This window comes from Aulonocara sp. 'chitande type north' Nkhata Bay, linkage group LG8 (assembly GCF_057382095.1).
Source record: "Aulonocara sp. 'chitande type north' Nkhata Bay isolate Kocher_YH1m ecotype deep benthic linkage group LG8, A_spYH_male_GT1.1, whole genome shotgun sequence".
Taxonomy (NCBI): Eukaryota; Metazoa; Chordata; class Actinopteri; order Cichliformes; family Cichlidae; genus Aulonocara; species Aulonocara sp. 'chitande type north' Nkhata Bay.
In genome coordinates, this window is record NC_141351.1 from 25,059,867 (window position 1) to 25,081,047 (window position 21,181).

Consider the following 21,181-nt stretch of genomic DNA (forward strand, 5'->3'; position numbering starts at 1 on the left):
ATTTTCTTATAATTTTGAACAGTTTTTATGCATTATGCTTCAATGTGGTCAAATACTGAAAATAATATTCATATTTTTTTAAGAAAGAAAAGAAAAGAAAAGAACAACACGTATGTCTCCCTATATAGGCCACTTCATTAGGTACACCTTGTTAGTACTGGGTTGGGCAAACTTGATGGAAACATTTTTATAATTTTGAGTGCAGTGCTCAATATCATGTTCACCAGTCAGAGTTTTTCAAACCTTGTGACATGGTGTATGTCATGTCGGGAGCAGCCATCAGAAGATAGGAACCCTGTGGTCATGAGGTGATGGACATGCTCAGTAACAACACTCAGGTAGGTGACATTTGACTCCCAGCTGTTACTAAGAAGCCAAACAATCACCTTCAAGATCCCTTAAACTGCTTTTCTTTATTCTGTTGCTCAGGTTCATCTGCAGCGGGTCATTTTGACCATGTCTACATGCCTAAATGCAGTGAGTTGCTGCTTTATGACTGGTTAATTAAATATTTGCTTTAATGAGCAGCAGAACAGGTGAACCTAACAAAGTGGCCGGTCAGTTTGCTAGTGAACGAAACACTTAGAGATCAGTGGTTCCCAAGCTTTTTTGCTAGCCCCCCATTTATGTTTACAATAAAATCTGCTTTCTTCCATTTGCGCAATGTCTCTAAAATTAGAAATATCCTGTATTAGAGTGAATAACTAGCTCATGCATTTATAATTTCTAGGCTGGACTGCTGTAAATCATTATTATCAGGAAGTCCTAAAAACTCCCTTAAAAGCCTTCAGTAAATCCAAAATGCTGCAGCCAGAGTCCTGACAGGGACGAGAAAGAGAGAGCATATTTCTCCTATATTGCCTCCCCATTATTGGCTCCCTGTTAAATCCAGAATTGAATTCAAAATCCTGCTCCTCACATACAAGGTCTTAAATAATCAGGCCCCATCTTATCTTAATGACCTTGTAGTACCATATCACCCCACTAGAGCACTTCGCTCTCGCTCTGCAGGCCTACTTGTTGTTCCTAGAGTATTTAAAAGTAGAATGGGAGGCAGAGCCTTCAGTTTTCAGGCCCCTCTTCTGTGGAACCAGCTTCCAGTTTGGATTCAGGAGACAGACACTATCTCTACTTTTAAGATTAGGATTCAAACTTTCCTTTTTGCCTTGCTTGACCCTGAATCCTACCTTAGTTATGCTGCAATATTTCTTCTACAGTCATCTTTCTCACTCACTATGTGTTAATAGACCTCTCTGCATTAAATCACACTTGTTATTAATCTCTGTCTCTCTTCCACAGTATGTCTTTATCCTGTTTTCCTTCTCTCATCCCAACTGGTAGCATCAGATGCCCCCTCCCTGAGCCTGGTTCTGCCGGAGGTTTCTTCCTGTTAAAAGGGAGTTTTTCCTTCCCACTGTCGACAAACTGCTTTCTCATAGGGGTCATATGAATGTTGGCTTTTCTCTGTATGTCTTATTGTAGGGTCTACGTTACAATATAAAGCGCCTTGAGGTGACTGTTCTTGTGATTTGGTGCTGTGTAAAACAAACAGAATTGAAGTCCCCAGACCTGAGTGCATCTTTGATGAAAATGGTATTGACACTGAAGTGGCTTTCAAAAGTCCAAATAATTAAAAAAAAAAGCAGCACCATGAACGAGTACTATACACAGGTAATATAATATAATATTTTATTTATTTATTTATGTAGTTGGTTTCATCCAAGGAAAGGAAACGGACAAAGAACAGTGTCATAGATTCTGCTGCCTCTCTTTTACTGTAAAAATCCAACAGCACTGCCATCCTACATTTGTCTATCTACCTCTATGACCTGAAGTTCTCATACTGTCATCAGATTTCAGCAAGAAACAAACAAGTCAAACTTAAGCAAAAAAAGCAAAAGAAAAATGAGATTTAAAAAAAACTAAATAGATATGTAACAAAGTAAAACCTATTCTAATCATGCAGATTTTATGAACAGCAGAGTGGTAAATGTTTTTCTCTAAAAGGCATGAGGTGTTCCTTTTAGACACTCCAAAAATTTTAAATTAAAATCCAGACTGCTTTTGAAATTGCTGGTTTGCAGCTTTTTCAAATGATCTTCTATGTTTCTCTGAAAATCTGGAACGTCTGTCTACAAGAGGCTTTTCTAGAAGTCACTGCTGCAGTGGTTCACTTACATTTTCTAACCTGGTCTCTGATTGACTTCTCTGTGTTTTCAGTGTGGAGAAATAATAAATGTTGAGGTGGAAAGCTGAAACCAAATAAAAGACTTTGAGTCTCCAAAGTATTTTTTATATTATTTAATGAACCTTTGAAACGGGATCAGATAGAAACCGAACAAGGTCTGTGAAGGCCTGATAACAAAGGCCAAAGTAAGAGAAACCCTCAGCGTTTAAAGCACAATGTCTGCAATTCATCATCAAACAAAACTTTAGCGATTTACTCAAGCAAACCACAGAAGAATCTCCTCCTTCTCCCTAGAAGCGCACACAGGGAGAGCATGTTTCACAGCTCCTGTGTGCATACACAAGTCAGATGACTGCTACACATAGAACAAAGAAGACTATCACATATCAGCAATTTATATGTGTAAACATTATACATCAGTGATCATCTTGTGTTCTTCTGCTACAGGAGTGTTTGTGTCTTATATTAATTAGATGTGTTTATATAGCTGTGACTTGATTAATATCAGAGTACATTTTATGAATGCAAATGTTTGCCTTCAACTGCATGCAATTAACTTTCTGTATTTCATATTTTATATCACTTTTCTACATTTCTTAGACAGTCAGCAGTCACTTTGCATCACATTTTGTTTAAAGTCGTATGCTTAAAATCACAACTGAAAAAAAAGCTCTTCATTGTGCTCTGCTCTGCTCCTCAACCCCCATACAGAGCTTTTATTTTCATGAACGGTGTTTCCAAACATGTCCTGTTGCTTTTAAAGTGACAGCTGCATAAATCAAAGTCATATTTGCTATTCTTTCTAAGCAAACCAGGCAGAAAGTTTCCAACAAAGCGAACATTTATCTGGACATCTGGACATGGTGAAATCAGGCGAGGCCAATTTGACATTGTTATGTTAGTCACTGATTCGACATTAAATTTAATGTTAATAGAGCTTCTTTGCCATTATTAATGCTGAGAACTAACAGCCTTACGGTGAGCTCACACTGTGCTTTGCTACAGGTCCAAGCACATTTCAGTTGTTCTGAACATCTCAGCTCGAGCACATTGAAGTTAGCTGATCACCCAGTGTGAGTACACTCTTAGTGTATTCATGTTAACCTATAGCTAGAGGTTTCTAGTATGATTTAATAAAGGCTCTGGTCATTAAGTCTCTAAAGTTAACACTGAAAATAAATACTATATGTATTTCCAGATCAGTTCCCACTATAGCTTTGCTTTGAACAATGTTGCATATTTAACATATGTAACTGTCATACAGTAAACACAGATTTGGTCATAGTAAAAATTTCCAATTAAAAAACCCCCCAACAAATTTTCATTAATCTTTCATCACAACCAGAGGGTGGTATTTAACATGATCACAACAAAACGATTTCCCTCAGGTATGTCTTGAAATGTTTTTTACATTTTAATCTTTCACCATATTAAGAACAACTGAATGTTCTTATGTGTGGATACTCTGGTGTCTTGTTAGATCCTCTACTCGTAAATATCTTTTCTTACAAACGTCACAACCAAATGGTTTCTTTCCTGCGTGAATTAGCATGTGTCTCTTCAGTATTCCTAGCTGTGCAAACTGATTGCCACAAACTTCACAAACAAATGGTTTGTCTCCTGTGTGGACTTTCATGTGTGTCTCATAATTCCTCTTATTGTTAAATCTTCTATTGCAAATGTCACAACCAAATGGTCTCTCTGCCATGTGAACTTTCATGTGCCTCCTTAAAATTCCCATCTGTGAAAATCTTTTACTACAAACATCGCAACCAAACGGTTTCTCTCCTGTATGGACTCTGGTGTGCATCTCAAGATTTCGCCTAGTGTTAAATCTTTTACCACAAACATCACAACCAAAAGGTCTCTCCCCTGAATGGACATTCATGTGTCTCTCGAAATACTTTTTCTGGGTAAAATTTATATCACAAATACTACAGTTAAATGGTTTGTCCACTGAATGCACAGTCTCATGTCTTTTGAGATCACCTAGTTGTGAAAATCTTTTATGACACACTCCACAACCAAACGGTTTCTCCCCCATGTGGAGTGCTTTGTGCATCTTCAGATTTCCCTCTTGGTGAAATCTTTTGCCACAAAAATCACAACCAAATGGTTTCTCTCCTGTGTGGAGTCTTTTGTGCATCTTCAGATTTCCCTCTTGGTTAAACCGTTTCCCACAAGACTCACAATTAAATGGTTTCTCTCCCGTGTGAATTCTCATATGCGTCTTGAAATTTAAACTCTGTGTGAATCTTTTGTCACAAACACTGCACGTGAAAAGCTTCTCTCCAGTGTGGATTCTCATGTGTGTCTTAAGATAATACTGATCTCTAAATTTTTTTTCACAAACATCACAGCTAAACGGTTTCTCTCCTGTGTGGCCTCTCATGTGTCTATTAAAGTTGTAGAGATCTCTAAATTTTTTTTTACAAACATTGCAGCCAAACGGTTTCTCTCCTGTGAGGACTGTCATGTGTGACTCTGCATTTTGCTTCACCCATTTCTTACTAACCAAACAGCTGGTAGACCCTTCTGCTGACTCCCTTCTCATATCACTTTTTACTCCTGACTCATCAGTACCGCTCTCCTTCCAGCCACTGTCACTGTCTTCTGTTTCAAGTTCAGAATCCGACCAATGTTCCTGCCAGTCATCATCGTCGTCTTCATCATCGTCATCATCAATACTGACTTCAGTTTCATAAGAGTCTGAAGCCTTTCCATCAGCCCTCGAGTGTATATGAGTGTTCAGATCTGCGTTCCAGGCTGTTTCTGCTGCTTCACAGTCTTCTGCATCAGTTTCTGTTTTTATCTGCTTAGCTGAGCTGCTGGTTGGAGGCTCTGCCTGGAAGAACTTGGGTTTTTCTTCATCATCTTCACTCTTTATGGAAACAGCAGTTAATGGGAACCTGGTGATGTTATCCTCTTCTGGCCTATTAAGCTGTTCTCCCTCACAACCAGGTAGGATTTCCTCCTGTTCCTCCTTAATGTGGAGGAGGTCATCATGGCATGAGCTCCAAGGAACCTCTTCTTTAATCACCAAGATCTGCTGGACATCTGCAGGGAGCAATAAAGACACAAGCACAGCTGTGACTGTGTACTGACACATTTTCTTGGACCGCTTATTAATATTTAGAGCAATATAAATATTTTTTGCAACTTTTCTTGGAAACTGAGTAAAATTAATAATTGTGTAATTATGTTCATCTCACCTTTATTGCGTCATCAAAACACTGACAAGGGCTTTAAAAAAATGAAAGACTATGTAGATCAAGTTATACATTTCCATAAAATGTGTAAGATATTTAGATTATAACATTTGATCTGAAGATATCCGCAGACTTCAAATATTAGCCTTTCAATTGAGTAACAAAAAATAAATACAATTGAAAAAAAGGACTATTAAGCTCAGAACAGATATCTTTTCATATTCATGTATGGGTGGGATCTGACCAGGAGACAGATCAAATGAAATGATTGAAAACATATAAAGAGCTAATACAAGTCTTATCAGAACTACTGTTCAAAGAGTTAATCATGAAGATATTTACATCAATACGAGAAAGCTTTTGGTTGTAGGGTGTGTCATAAAAGATTTTCACAACTAGGTGATCTCAAAAGACATGAGACTGTGCATGCATGGAGGGTTTCACCCCAAGTACAATACCTAGAGACAGTACGCTAAGCGGAAGAAAGGAGGCCGGGGACTGGTCAGTGTCAGTACCACAGTCCAGGATGAGACAAGTCCAGGATGAGACAAGTACATAAGGTGGCGAGAAGATGGCCACAACACCTCAAACAGCAAAAACCCAAGAAAGAGGAGGAAGAGGAGGCACCATCACGGAAGGACAGGTCCCTACACGGTATGTACCACCAGCAGATAGAGGAAGTGGCTAACATCCAGAAATTCTACCAGTGGCTGGGCAAAGTTGGACTGAAAGACAGCACAGAGACACTAATGATGGCAGCACAGGAACAGCGTTTAGCGGTTGTTTTTAAGAAGCAGTATAAATGTAAACCACTGTCCTTTTCAACATCACCTAGTAGCTTTGAACTGAGTGTGTTTGAGCTAGGGCGCTCTCACACAGTGCTCTGTGCTGTGGTTTACAGACCCCTCAAATACAATAAGGACTTCTTAAATGACTTTTCTGATCTGTTGGCTGAAATTATGCCAAAATATGATCATGTCCTTATTGTTGGGGACTTCAATATTCGCGTGTGCTGCCCTGACAAGCAAATGGCAAAGGAATTTTTAAATCTTACTGACTCTTTTTTAAATCCCAGGAACAACATCCGAGATCTCCAGCAGCAAAGATTATGCGCAGGACCCTCAAGCTCCCAGGCCTCTGGTAGAGAACCCGAGCTTGAAGGATAAAGACCTCCAACAGACGTGGGAGCGGAATTTTATTTTAATTTTTTTTACTGCAAAAATAATGTTTGCAAGATCAAATGAGCCAAATTCCTGATACCTGCAAGCTGTGAAGCAGCAGCAGCAGAAGAAGAAGACAAGCCTGGAGGCTCTCCCTCGTTTTTCTCTTCAGCTGGGCTCTGATTACTCTGTGAGAACTGGGGTCCGTCTTCATCATCTTCACTCTTCACAGCAACATCAGTGACTGAGAACCTGATGTAGTCAGCTTCGTCCGAGTCATTGAGCAGATCCTCCTGTTCCTCCTTAATATTGCCGAGGTCCAGACTCATGCTCCAGGGAACTTCTTCCTCAGACTGCAACATCTGCAGGAAACACTGAAACACACATGCACACTGTGTATTCAAACAGGTCCTCAGTGCATAAATTGCAGCTATAACGATTTGAAACTGTAATTACACAATTAATTACACAAATATCTGTATCTCAAAATTATTTTAAAAAAGGGTTGTTTTTTTTTGCCACTGCACACATTTTTGCCATCTGAGAATGACTGTAAGTATTTACCGTCACCTGCTGGAAGCCAAACCTGTCCAGCTCTGATTCTTGCTGACTGCGATGACTCTCACAAAGATTGTTGAAAGGTTTCAATTAACTGTCATGAAATTCATGAAAGCAGGCAGATTGCCAGCATGTTGGAATCAGTCAGAGTCAACTCACCCACTCTATCAATAAGGAAACACTCAAACCTGAGTTTCTAAGGTCTGTGTCAGGTATGTCGACTTTCAGAGGTCAGCGATTTCTCAGCAGTGAGCACACAGAGCGGCATTCATGTTTCGTTCTTTCTTTAGTTTCTCCATAACAGAAAGATGCCTTACTTTATACATTAATAAGCACTGTTACATAACATATATCTGTGAATGCAGCTATTCACCAGTCTGTCTTAGTACGTGAAAGTTACAGTATGTTAGAGTTGGTTAAACTAATATGCAGAGTACTCAGTACAATCAAACACAACAATACGATTGGTTTAACATGCCAGAATTAAACCCGTCATCCACTCAGCACTATTTGATTAGCTGTGACACTTAACCTCAGTATTAAATATAAGATGTCGCCAAAATGCAACAGCACAGAACGGACTCACAGAAAATCTCAGTGAAGGCGGAAAACTGGATCATCTCTTCAGCAGGACATTACAGGGTAATAAATTTCACTTTATGTATGTTTCTATTTATTATTTATAAAACTGGTAACGAGGTGATGATGCATGCATTAAACAACATATTGCAGACATGTTGGGCTGCTTCTTTCTGCAGCTTCACCTCAGCAGAGCCACTTCCGCCCTCACACTAATATCTGACTTCTCTTTCACACCCGGACTGCATAACGTTTTTCACTGAGGTCGAAGGGAACGATTAATAAAATTGGTAGGACATTATTATTACTATTATTATTTGGCTTAATCGACCACGCCCACAGACTTCTCCTCAGGATTTCCCGAGTGCCACGTCTCCTCCTTACGTTATGTCTCTGAGCACATGTGCTGCCTGCTGCAGGTTTTCGCTCGTGCACATGAGCAGCTACCAAAGAACAAACTGCATCCACACACAGACAGAATAAATTACCTGTGCAGCAGACCCGGACAGCTTCAGCGTCACTCTGACCTCGGTCCGTCTTCACTGACGCCCACCTGGGCGAGCCGCTTCCGGCGGATGCCTCTCCAGGTTTGTGTTTGTGACGCTCCAAAACTTTGCTCCGTGTTAATCAATCACGAGGATTTTCCTGCATCTATCTGCAGCATCGATCCCGCAGCAAGAAGGCCAACTACATGACAGCAAGTCCCGCTTTTATTTTCTTCCCTCCTGCAACACAGTCCAGACAACAGACTGTTCCTACGCCCGTGCTATGTCATCATAGAAGATGACCAGCATTATGACGGTGGAAGTATAAAAATAGTCAGTATTAGAATCATATTAATCTGCCAAGTCACGATGACTCATTAAAGCCCACACTCCTACTGTATTTGGTGATGCACTGGATTATTTTAGATACTGCTGGATAGTTTCACATATAAAAAAATATGGTACTATTTAAATTTGTTCATTCATATCTTTTCTAAACTAGCAACTAAACGTTTGTATTAAATGTTAGGTGCAGTATTTTAACATGGAAATACATAACATCAAGCACATAAAAACCCGACTGAGACAAAAATAGAGAGGTGAGTCTGAGATGGTTTGAGCATGCACAGAGGAGGGATAGTAAAGAAAGGATGTTAAAGATGGAGCTGCCAGGCAGGAGGAAAAGAGGAAGACCTCAAATAAGATTCATGGATGTGGTGAAGGAGGACATGCAGAGAGTTGGTGCGACAGGTAGATGATCGACCATGGAAACCCTAAAGATCCTAAAGGAAACGGCCAAAAAAGAAAACATAAAAAGTGAACTTAAATATAATACTTAATTAAATTTACTTGGTTACTTTCCAATACTGTATTCCTTTTTCTTTTGTATTTTATTTTGTTGATAACCAACAATGTTACTCAAAGGGACAAGCAAAGCATCATTGTGCACATAGTAAAAAAGAAACAGAAAAAATGCTGAATAAAGCTTTGGACAATACGATATAACAGACTATGTTTGTGTCACCTCCTGAAAAGAAACCCACAAAAGAAAGAAAAAACATACACAAACAAGTTTATCTCACTCCAGTCTCAACTTTAGTCAAACCAACTGCAAAAAATATGTAACCACGCATTCACCGTATCATCATCATAGACAATTTCAGGAGTTTCTGGTTATTGCATAGTAACGATTACTAAGCAGTATGTTTTTCTTTGCAAACAGGACATGGGATGCATGAATTCAGATTGTATTAATCAAATGAATTCTTTTGATTTCAGTGTACTGGTTCGAACCACAGGATTGAGTAGGTGACCTGTGTACTTTATCATCTTGATAGCAAGTAACAGTTGTTAATGGGATGGCTCAGAGGTGGACTGGCAGTGTTGCCTCACAGCAACAAGATTCCTGTTGAGATCCTAGCAGAAGTTTACACGTTCTTCCTGTCCCTGGAGTCTCCTTCAGCTACTCCAGCTTTCTCCCAAACACATGCACATCAGGAACATCTGTGATTGTAAATTAGCCAAAAAAATATTTAAATAAAGCCTCAAAAGTGTACAGTAAATCATGATATATACTACGTTCAACTGATGCAGGCTACAAAACTGTACTGTGTAGACAATCCTAACCAAAGCAGTGATTTGCTTTTGCAAATGTGTTACCCATTTATACTGTTAAATATTGGTTTCAAATTTTCTTTCACTATGGTACCTGTTATTGACAAGAGGACAACTTAAGTGTGCAGGTTTCACTATACAGTGCTGTGTCAAAGTATTTGCCATCTTCCTGATTGTTTAAAGAATAAAATAAAATAGATTATAATAGAATAGAATAGTTTTTTTTTTCACTGCTGATCCCCAGACCCTAACTACTACTCATTACTGCCCTCAGTTAATGATTCAAGAAAAAGAAAGAGACTGGGCAAAATGGCATTCATGGGGCAGCTCCAAGGAGAAAACCACTGCTGACCAAAAGGAACCCGAAATTCTAGATAAAGTCTGGACTTAAATCACATACGCTCTGGTGTGATCTTAAACAGGTCATGATGGAAAACCCTGCACCGTTGCTGCCAGTGGTGGCACAATCAGTTATCAGGTTAAGGAGCCAATTACCTTTTCACATAGGGTCAGGTTTGGATAGCTTTTTTCCTTAATAAATAAAATCATAATTTAAAAAAAAATGCATTTTGTATTTACAATTGTTATCTAGGTCTAGTATTAAAAGTTGCTTAATAATCTGAAACATCTAAGTGTAACAAATATGCAAAAAAGTAAGAAATCAGGAAGGCGGCAGCACTGCACATTATGCAATTTCACGAATCTGGTTGCTAGGGCAACTTGGCTAATAGACAACTTCAATTTGTTACATTATGAAAACAATTATGAACTCGTGTATAAATGGTTTCTAATATTAATTTGAAGATAAACATGTTTTAATAAAGGAGATGGTGATATAAATGAATTCATTGTTTTTTCTTTAGCAGGAAAGCAAACATCTGTTTTTATTTTTGACGAGTTTTCCTTTAATACATGTCTGCATAAAGGTTTGATGTTCTGTAACCTAGCACCACCTTTAATAGAGCAGATAGGATGCATCAGGTTGTGACGATAATTAAGTTTCCTAGCAACTGTTGCTAAGGAACCTGGTGGCTCCATGGCTCAGTCTACTTAAAATAACACTTGTGCCAAGATTCATGTTTTCTTTCACTAATTGAGCAATTCTGGCTCTACTTTGCATCCATCACATAGAATAAGACATCGCCTCAATCGGGCGATGGGGGTATGTGGTGTGGCGTGTTCTGCGGTGCCGTGCGGACGCACCTGCACGGCACCCGCAATCACACCCACCGTGTTAAAACACGGGGACTCAGGGCTTGGTGGTTGTTGTGGTGGTGTGACAAATGTTAAATAAAGATGGCTCAAAACACAGATCTGTGGTCCCCCCGTGCCTTAATTCCACCACAATCACCTTGGGTCAACACACCTGAATCAAATGATTAGTTCATTACCAGGCCTGAGCAGAACTTCAAGACATGTTGAAGAGGTCATTTAGCTGTTTAAATCAGCTGTGTTGGATAAAGGACACATCTAAAACCTGCAGGACATTGGTCCCTGAGGCCTGGAGTTCCCCACCCCTGCTGTAGGACCATGGTGGGGAGCATTTGGACAGAGGTCCTGCAGGCCCAGGTAGAACAAAAAGTTTCCATCTTTTTCCTAGATTTGAACCCAGAAACTTTTTCCTGTGAGGCAACAGGTCTATCCACTGTTCCACTTTAATATTATTTTAAAATTCACAAAGATGATGTTGCCATTAGCAGGAAATGCCACTGTTGTGTAAAATGGTGCATGGGTGAATGTTTCTAGTAACAAAACAGAGTTTATAGACCAAGATATTTTCTTTATTCCATCAGAGGCTGTTAAACTTATTAAAACTGTGCTGGTCAGACAGTCTTGGTTGTTAGATTATGTTCCAGAACAGTTTACTGAGTGACCATGCAGCATCACCAAGAAGCAAACCTTTGGATGACATAACAAATTAAGCATCTGTAGACTAATTTGTTCCAATCCATACAATCACTGGAGCCATGCGGTCAGAATGCATATGAGTGACAGCTTCCTACAGTTTTCTACCAGAGAATTATGTGAATGGGTCGATTTTTAACCCTGACCTGGCCTGGTTTTGTTGCCTAAAACTAACCAAATGATTTTGTTATCAAAACATATCCAAACCTAGATTTGAAATAGACTTTTAAAAGAAAGTGATACATTAATTAAGTTAAAAAATGCTGTTTTTTTGGTTTCACAAAGAGCCCAGTCTCCTGGAACAAAATGCTGTGAGTGATCCACAATGAATTCCTCCCTGCTTTGACTCTGTTACTTTTCATGCCACTCCACCTGATGCGTAGACTTTCTAGCAGATTAACACCATGAAAGCAACATCTCCATACTCTTACTGCAGACTTTATTTAACTGACGAGTTCCTAGTTTAACTAAAGCCAAAATTGCACAGCTTAGATCATCTACATATTTTCTTTTGAAACCGGAACTATGAAATTTCATAAATCTTTCCCCACAATTACATGACGGCATCTCATGTGTCTCTTCAGACTTCCCTCTTCATTAAATCTGATAACACAAATGTCACAACCAAATGGTCTCTTTCCTGTGTGAATTCTTAAGTGGTTCTTAAGATTGCTGTTAGACTTTAATCTTTTGCCAAAAACATCACAAATGGCCTTTCTTATGAATGAACACGCTTGTGCAACTTAAGAATCCCCTTACAGTTAAATCTTTTACCACAGATGTCACAACTGAACGGTGTCACTGCTGTGTGGATTCTGATGTGCCTCTTCAAAATACCTGACTGAGAAAAACTTTTACTACAAAGAGCACAACCAAATGGTTTCTCTCCTGTGTGAACGCTCATGTGTATCTTAAGGCTTCTGTCACACTTAAGTCTTTTACCACAAATTTCACAAACAAATGGTTTTTCTCCCGTGTGAAAGGTCTTGTGTAGTTTAAGATTTCTGTTACAATTAAACCTTTTACCACAAGTATCACAACAAAATGGTCTCTCTCCTGTGTGGACGCTCATGTGCATCTTGAAATGTATCCTCTGTGTGAATTGTTTGTCACAATCAGCAGATTTTAATTGTTTCTCCACAGTGTGAACAATCATGTGTCTCCTTAGATCCCCTGTTTTTGAAAATCTTTTAGGACAAACTTCACAGTAAAATGGCTTTTCTCCTGTGTGGATGCTCATATGTGACTTCAGAATCCTGAGCTGTGAAAATCCTTTGCTACAAACATCACAAACAAACGGTCTTGTGCCAGTGTGGACACTCATGTGCGTCTTTAAATGTATCCTCTGTGAGAATTTTTTATCACACAAACTACAACCAAATGGTTTTTCTCCTGTGTGGACTCTCATGTGTGTCTTAAGACTACAATTATACCCAAATGTTTTTTCACAGATGTTACAACTAAATGGTTTCTCTCCTGTGTGGACGCTAATGTGGACCTTAAGATTTGCATTTTTGTTGAATGTTTGTCCACAAATATCACAACAAAACAGTTTCTCTTCTGCATTTTGCTTCACTTTAAGGCATTTCTTATCGACCAAACAGCTGGAATTCCCTTTTCTCGATTGACATTGTCTGTGCTGCTGAAGAGACTGATTGCAGAAAAACTGCTCATCACACTCAGAGCAGCTAAAGGATTTTTCAGCGGCCTTACATCCCACATCACTATTTACCTCTGATTGACATGGTCCATTCTCCTTCCAACCCTTTTCACCATCTTCAGTTTTAGATTCAAAATTTAAAAGAGGCACATGACATTTAACATCAACTTCTGTCTGGTGAAAGTCTAAAGCTTTTCCAGTAGCATTTGCTTGTAAATTAACATTTGGTTCTAAGTAGGAGGCTGGTTCTGGTCCTCCCCCATCCTCTTCATCACTTTCTGCTTTAATCTCCTTAGCTGAGAAGCTGGTTGGAGACTCTGTTTGTCCTGTGCTTTGATGAAGCTGCGCAAACTCATCATCTTCACCAGTGAATGGAAACTTGATGATATCAGCCTCATCCAGACTGTTACGCTTCTGTCCCACCTCTTCCTCTTTTATGTGGAGTGGGTCTGGGTCCTGCTGGTCGAAACTTGGAGTCCAAGGAAGCCCTTCTTTAACTGGCAACATCTGCTGGACATCTGCAGGGAACAGTGAACCATCTTGAACCATCCTCAGTTCAAGATCTATTATTAAATGTACTCTAACTTGCTGGTTAAAGTCAGGTCAGTTATTAGTTAGCCAGTTAAGAGTACATTTGACAATAGAAGTTGAACCACTGGGTCACATAACAAAAGCAATAGCTTTATATTTGAGGAAAATAAGGATAACTGGAAGAAAATGGATGCAGGGATGGAATATGAATATATATTTATCAATGTGTGTGCGATACATGACACCATGCGTTTGAACATTTTAAAATACCCCTAATAAATATTTTTCTGATCTTATGAGCCCTAGGCTCTTTTAAATCAATTTCATTAATTCCATCTTAATAGTTTTATATTGGTCATCATCTGGGTTAACCATAATTGGTATGTCTATTTTTTCTTTTCTAATATAATATTGTATAATATCTATCCATTCATTTTCCACTGCTGGTTTGGAACACAGGGGCAGCAGTCTGAGCAGAGAAGCCCAGACTTCCCATCTTTCCATAATTGTTTAGAAGAAATTATCTGTATTCTGGCAATACAACAAAGCAGATAAATAAAGGGTATAAATATTACTAAGTGTAAAGTGCTATTCACTTGTTTACACACACCTGTATAATTTAAGAACTTTTTAAAGATTCTAATATTTCAAATAATAATAGACAAGATAAGAGAGCGAGACACCCAATGACTCTTTGGGAGGAGAAGGTTTAACTTCCATACAAAAAAGGGTTTTTTAAGCCTAATTTTCAGCACAGTTTGCAAATGTTTTTAACAGATCTTATTAACACTTTTAAACTGGTAGTTTGGTAAGATGTTCTCCGACTTATAGTAGGAGGTAATTTTATCATAACAACAGGAAGCAGGAATCCAAAAATTAATCTTGCAAAAGTTAGTAATCCTTTGTAATCTTTGCCAGTAATGTAACAGCAAGAATAGACAAAGGAGTTTTTACACAGTTTTGTGGAAATACTTTACATTTCTTTAATCTCCAGCAAACACAAATATCTCACTTACCTACATCCTTCTTGACTTGTGTCTGCACTAATTCTGATATAGCTGATGGTGAAATAGGGGCCACCTTATCAAGATCTTTGGGTTCCTCGGGTGGAAGGCTCTTTGTGTGAACACTTTTGTGTCTTTTCAGATCCCACAGATGTGAAAAACCTTTACTGCAAACATCACAAGCAAAGGGTTTCTCTCCTGTGTGGACTCTTATGTGTCTGTCGAGACTGTACTGATGTCTAAATATGTTTCCACAAATATTACAACTAAAGGGTTTCTCTCCTGTGTGAATTCTCATGTGAGTCTTAAGATGGGATTTTTGATGAAATCGCTGTTCGCAAATATCACATCCAAATATTTTCTTGCTTGTGTCAACTACATTTTCCTCCAGTCTGGAAACTTTCTTATTAACCAAACAGCTGGCAGAGTTTTCTGCTGAATGACTTTTCTTGTGCCTCTGAAGAGATCGCTTGTAGAGGTATTGTTTATCACACTCAGAGCAGCTAAAGAATGGAACATCTGCCTCGCAGTGGTCCTTGGTCAGTCTTTGATGAAGCTGTGAGAGGCTGGCCTCCTTCAAACCATTAAGCTGCTCTCCTTCTTGACTGGTGATGAGTTTCGCTTGTTTCTCCTTCACGTGAAGGAGGTCTGGGTCCTTCTGCTCCAGACTGGGGTTTGAGGAAACACCTTCATCAACCTGGATAGCTGCAGGACACATTCAAACAAATGCACATTATGGAGACCTGGTGTAAGTATACATATCCTCAGCAGCTTTAATATATGAAATAAAATGAACAACAAATTGTTGCTGATCTATTTTGTGGATTTTAACAACAAAACTGGACGAAGTCTTTTACCCTGGTTCCACCAGTTGTCTTTTAATTAGCTAGTAATCATTGTTGGATTACAAATTATAACAAACTTTGGATCACATAGCATCAAATGCATTTGTAAATAAATATTTTATTACAATTTTCTTTTTTTTTTCTTCTTCCAGCTGCTCCCTTTAGGGGTGCATAGAAGATCATCTCACCCTATCCCAGCATCCTTCTCTGTCACATCACCCCCTCTGCACATCCTCCTTCACCTCCCCTGTGGTCTTCCTCTTTTGCACCTGCCTGGCAGCTCCATCTTCAGCATCCTTTGTCCAGCTTATCCACTATCCCTCCACTGTCTACCACCTTTTTGTCAGTCCCACCATCTCCAAATGATACTTCCATCACAAATCACCCCTGACACTTGCCTTCAACCACTCCACCCTGCCGGCACTCTCGTCTTCACCTTTGGGTGGCTGACCCCAGGTATTTAAACTCATCTATCTTTAATACCTGTGCTCATTGCAGGTTCACTTTTCCATGTCTCCTTCTTATTCACACATTCCTTTCATTATATTGCTCTTCAGAGCATAAGACCACCACTCCATGCTCTCTTCCGCCTGGTAGCTACTCTCACAATGATCACAATGCCATCTGCAAACATACAAATTGGAAATGAAAATACCACTATCTTTTTTAAAATTGTTTTAAGGACATCACCTGCACCTGGTAGTATCAGAAGGCTGCGTTCAGAACAAGATACAAAATAAAATGAAAAAGAAGGATAAAAAATCTGAACCCATGCAGGTTAGGTTAACTGGGGATTATAACCTGGCCACAGATGGGAAGCACTTTATGAATGTATTAAATGTAGCTGTGCTTTGGGTGGTGCTTTGCATTATTAGATGGATATAAAAATGGATATTTCTGCACTTTTACAGGTGTGGCTACATGCATACTATGCGTTTGTGTTTGTAATCATACAAATATACATACATACATAGGCTACGAAGGCATCTCAGACTACAGGTAAAAATGTAAATCTGCTGTTCTGTTTTATTGTGCATTTTAAAATATGAAATCAGTTTGGCAGACATAGCAAATTTTACTGTGTAAATTTTACTGTAGAGTAAGTGCTGCCGTTGTTGTCATTAGGGTTTGCTCATATTTAAAATTTGGCAAAAGGTTTCTTAACACTGAAACGTCATTTCCTCCTATGAAAACATGTTTCTGGGTCCACACAGAATCACAGGCACATCGTTAATATTATTTTCACTGCTGGCCTTTTTCTAAACTGTGTCTCACTGGTGCTTCCATTGACATCCACATTAATCTGACTTATGAATCCATTCCCTTTGGATTTGTGATTCAATTAGGTCTAAGTCCCAAACCTTAAATGGCACTGACACTGGAAAAATTACCGAGCCTTCCTGAAGAAAGTGCTGTCATACATTAAAGAAACAGCACTGGGAGAAATTGTTATTTAAATGGTATTTAACCAAGAGTATGAGGAAAGTTAATCCCTTACCTTGTCTGTTTCTGATGGCTAGCTGCTCCATTTCTGATGTGGCTGGTTTAGATTTGAGCAACCTCAAATAGACTCCTCTTGATTTACCGGGTACAAATTTCCTAACTTCTGTGTGGATGTTCATGTGTCTCTTTAAAATTCCTGGCTGTGAAAATCTTTTATTACAAACATTACAACCAAATGGCTTTTCTCCCGTGTGGACTCTGATGTGTGTCTTCAGATTTCTCTTACAGTTAAAGCTCTTGCCACAAACATCACAACCGAAAGGTCTCTCTCCTGTGTGGATTCTCATGTGTGTCTTGAAATGCATCCTCTGTGCAAATCTTTTACCACAAACACTACAGCTGAAAGGTTTCTCTCCCGTGTGGATGCGTTTGTGTCTCTTTAGATCACCTAGATGTGAAAATCTTTTATGACAAACATCACAGTCGAATGGTTTCTCTCCTGTGTGGACTCTCTTGTGCGATTTCAGAATCCTCAGTCGTGAAAAGCTTTTACTACAGACGTCACAAAAAAATAGCTTCTCTCCCGTGTGGCTTCTCATGTGCGTCTTTAAATGTACACTCTGTGTAAACTTTTTATCACAAAGGCGACAGCCAAATGGTTTCTCTCCGGTGTGAATTCTCACATGTGTCTTAAGGTTACACTGATGTCTAAACTTTCTTTCACAGATATTGCAACTAAATGGTTTCTCTCCAGTGTGGACTTTCATGTGCACCTTAAGATTCACATTCAGCTGAAACCTTTGTCCACAAACATCACAGCCAAATGGTTTCTCTTCTGTTTGAACTGTCCCCTGTGAATCTGCATTTTGGTTCACTCCAGAGCTTTTGTCACCGACATCGCAGTTTGAAGCTCTTTTCCCTGACTTCAGTCTGATGTGTCTCTGAAGTGACCAGTCATGGAGAAACTGCTTACCACACTCAAAACAGATAAAGGGCTTTTTGGCATCACTATTTGTACCTGACTCTTCACTATCTTCACTTTCAGGTTCAGGTTCTGTCAGGGGTTCCTGCCAATCATCAGCTTCATACAAGTCTGAACGTTTTACATTAATATTGGGTTGTAAATTATTATTTGGATTCAGGTTTGTGGCTGGTTCTGGCTCTTTGTAGTCCTTTCCATCACCTTCTGCTTTAATCTGTTTGACTGAGCTGCTGGTTGAAGGCTCGGCTTCTCTGTTGTCTTCAGCTGGTGTTTGATGAAAGTGTAGGAGGTGAGGTTTCTCTTCATCATCTTCATTCTTTACACAAACAGCAGTGATGGGGAAACTGGTGATATCAGCTTTCTGTAGACCACGAAACTGCTCTCCCTCCTGGCTGGTCAAGAGTTCCTCTTCTTCCTCCTTTATGTGGAGGAGGACCAAATCCTGCTGATCATGACTTGAGCTCTCTTCTTTAAGTAACAACATCTGCTGGACATCTGCAGGCAACATTGAAACACACATTTATATTATGGATAGATGTGACTACATTCACACTTTTATCCAGCAGCTTAAATATGATTGAAAGTTGTCACCCGTTTAGAAAGAATTTATAATAATTTAATAATCAAAAATCACTAAAACGTTTCCATCTCCATTCAGATTTCATTACCCAAAAAGTAATCCTATAACACACTAATACCACAGAACGCATTGCCAGTCCGTGAATCCAGCTATGACCTCACATTAAAACAGGTGTATCATCCTGCCTGACAATATTTCTGAACAATATTTTAATATATTTAAAAAAGGCTGAAGGGAAGAAGACAACAGAAGGACAGGTACTGAAATACTCCACCCCCTCATATAAAAACATTTGCATTATTTATTTATTAGATATTTCTTCATGGAGCTCTTTAATTTATTCACTTTGTATGACAAGAATTCTTTTAAATCTTTGACTAATATTTTTCATTTTTTTTCCAGTGAGAAAAAATTGTAACTTGTTGCAGCTGTAGGGATGTCCTGAATCCTGTTTTAAAATTTCTTCATCAACAAAGGACAAGCTGTGATCGGGAGAGAGCTACATGCTGTGATGAATTCATCACCTCGCTGTACTGGAGGTGTCTTTCACCTTCCCCCAAGTATCCTTCAAGACTTAATTAGCTCAGCATTTGAGCCATGACTGCAGTCACACATGGTCCAGTACACAAAGAGAAATATTTTTTCTTTCATGTTTTGGCAACTAAACTTTATTGATAACTGTAGTTCACTCTGGCTCTTGACTGAAATGTACAAAACTGAGGAGAAAAGAAAAAAAGAGAAGACATTAACACATTTTTAACAGGTTCCCAAATTCCATTGTGCCCAGTGCTGGAAAAAACCTAAATGATATCCAGAAAGGACAAAAATTTGAATTACATATCAGAGTAGTGTGTTAAAAGAAAAGAAAAAAAATATCTGTCTTACCGAGACCTGTCCTAACTTGTGTTGGTGCCGTGTCTGATGTGGTTGGTGCAGATATCGGGGACAGCAGCCCTTGGAGGTCACCCAGTTGATGGCTCTTTCTTTGAGGCATCTCTATTCCACTGACAGTTTTCAGGTACAAATGTCTGAAAGTGTAATTAAACAGACATCAGTATTTTAATATCAACTGTATATCTGTGCAGATATAACTGACTGATCACTTGCATAAAAAACACTATGTCAGCTCTCTGTGTGTAAAACATCCTGTGGCGGGGTGTGGTTTGTGGCTCAGGTGCAGCATACGGCTGGAGCAGTTGGTTCATGGTGCCGTGTCAGGGGAGGCTGATACACACCTGAGCTCCAACAGCTGATTATGTCTCCCCTGTAAAAGATGTGCTGGGACCTGAGGTGGTATCGTGTGTGTGTGTGTGTGTGTGTGTGTGTGTGTGAGTGGCAGCTGGAAAGTTAGAAAGCTATATGCATGACGGAAGCATGTTTTTTTCTTGCTGTTAATAATTATGATCAGTTAAAATATTTAGATTTTTTTTTTCAGAGCACCTTATATAATACACCCTCCCTGCCACCCCTGTCATCAACAGCTGAATATATTCAATATTTCTTTGACAAACAGTGTATAATAAATTTATAATATTGTACATGTACTTTGCCACATTATCCAACACAAATCTAGTATAACAGTAAAGTTAGTCAATTACTTTGTACTTATATGCAGATACTTTTGTTGCATTCATATTTAGGCTTGTGCACTGTATTTGCATAAATGAGTTTTAATGTTGGCTGTGAAATTCCCAGAAATTTTGTCTCGCCAACAATATTGAGAGACTTTGCAGATGAGTTCTCGACCGTCCTGACTGTTTTGATTTATTAATTAGAAATATGAATAGATATTGAAAACACTTGTGCAACAGGACTGGTAATTGTTCGTTTGGCTGTCATGTTTGGCTGATTTGAGCTACGGAGATTTTGGGTGGGGTTTATTTGCAGTAATAGCCGTGGGCAGAGCAGTGACACCTCGGCGGGTCTTTTTCCTTCATTTTCAGCGCAAATATTTGTATATTTTCTCTCTCGTCGCTAATTATGCTCATAGCAGACTGTAGAAATACCTGCTGAGCAGCAAACAGGTAACTTCCGCGTCACTGTGGGAACAGCTGTGGTGCAGCTGTGGGAGAGCCGCACTGGTTCCTGCGTTTGACGCTTCTTCCTATTTTCGCTCCTTTAATGTCCACAGTTGTCGTTTTTCTGTGGGTTAAATATGAAGTATTGCATGCAGTTGGTAAAACGTGGAAAAATAAAAACACTTCGAAAGGACCGACACTTTTCTGTGGCTCCGTCCGTCCTTTGTTTTGTTCCCCCTCGCAATACAGTACAACAAACCGAAAGTTCCTACACACGCCTTTTTTAGTTTCCTGCTGCAGTGATCGTGTACTTTATAACTCCAGCATTCCTGAAGCGACATTAATTATTGATAACTTTAAGTCTTACACGTTGTTCATATTTCATATTTTCACAGTTTGGTGTGGATCAGTTTTGACCCA

General features: G+C 39.1%; 3 protein-coding genes across 3 annotated transcripts; all 3 read right to left on the minus strand.

The window, feature by feature from the left end:
* Positions 1-1,714: 1,714 nt before the first annotated feature.
* On the minus strand, positions 1,715-8,505 carry LOC147324078 (uncharacterized). Its single transcript, XM_086304496.1, has 3 exons — positions 8,183-8,505; positions 6,658-6,931; positions 1,715-5,245 (listed from the first exon to the last, which is right to left on the minus strand). The coding sequence occupies exons 2-3, from the start codon at positions 6,917-6,919 to the stop codon at positions 3,639-3,641; spliced, it is 1,869 nt and encodes a 622-aa protein (XP_086160622.1). The 5' UTR covers positions 6,920-6,931; positions 8,183-8,505; the 3' UTR covers positions 1,715-3,638.
* A 2,976-nt stretch (positions 8,506-11,481) lies between these two features.
* On the minus strand, positions 11,482-13,999 carry LOC147324079 (uncharacterized). The gene has a single exon (XM_086304521.1). The coding sequence runs from the start codon at positions 13,905-13,907 to the stop codon at positions 12,417-12,419; it is 1,491 nt and encodes a 496-aa protein (XP_086160647.1). The 5' UTR covers positions 13,908-13,999; the 3' UTR covers positions 11,482-12,416.
* An 88-nt stretch (positions 14,000-14,087) lies between these two features.
* On the minus strand, positions 14,088-20,971 carry LOC147324080 (uncharacterized). Its single transcript, XM_086304489.1, has 4 exons — positions 20,750-20,971; positions 19,629-19,771; positions 17,237-18,658; positions 14,088-15,598 (listed from the first exon to the last, which is right to left on the minus strand). Exons 2-4 carry the CDS (start codon positions 19,735-19,737, stop codon positions 14,898-14,900), a joined length of 2,232 nt encoding a protein of 743 aa, XP_086160615.1. The 5' UTR covers positions 19,738-19,771; positions 20,750-20,971; the 3' UTR covers positions 14,088-14,897.
* Positions 20,972-21,181: the final 210 nt, after the last annotated feature.

Bases quoted from the DNA above. Each gene is read 5' to 3' on its own strand.
- LOC147324078 (XM_086304496.1), bottom strand. From the start codon at position 6,919: ATGTTGCAGTCTGAGGAAGAAGTTCCCTGGAGCATGAGTCTGGACCTC. The intron at 5,246-6,657 runs GTATCAGGAATT...TGCTCCCTGCAG, and splicing joins TGCTGCTTCACAGCTTGCAG to ATGTCCAGCAGATCTTGGTG.
- LOC147324079 (XM_086304521.1), bottom strand. From the start codon at position 13,907: ATGGTTCAAGATGGTTCACTGTTCCCTGCAGATGTCCAGCAGATGTTG.
- LOC147324080 (XM_086304489.1), bottom strand. From the start codon at position 19,737: ATGCCTCAAAGAAAGAGCCATCAACTGGGTGACCTCCAAGGGCTGCTG. The intron at 18,659-19,628 runs GTAAGACAGATA...TGTTGCCTGCAG, and splicing joins ACAAGTTAGGACAGGTCTCG to ATGTCCAGCAGATGTTGTTA. The intron at 15,599-17,236 runs GTAAGGGATTAA...TGTGTCCTGCAG, and splicing joins AGCCATCAGAAACAGACAAG to CTATCCAGGTTGATGAAGGT.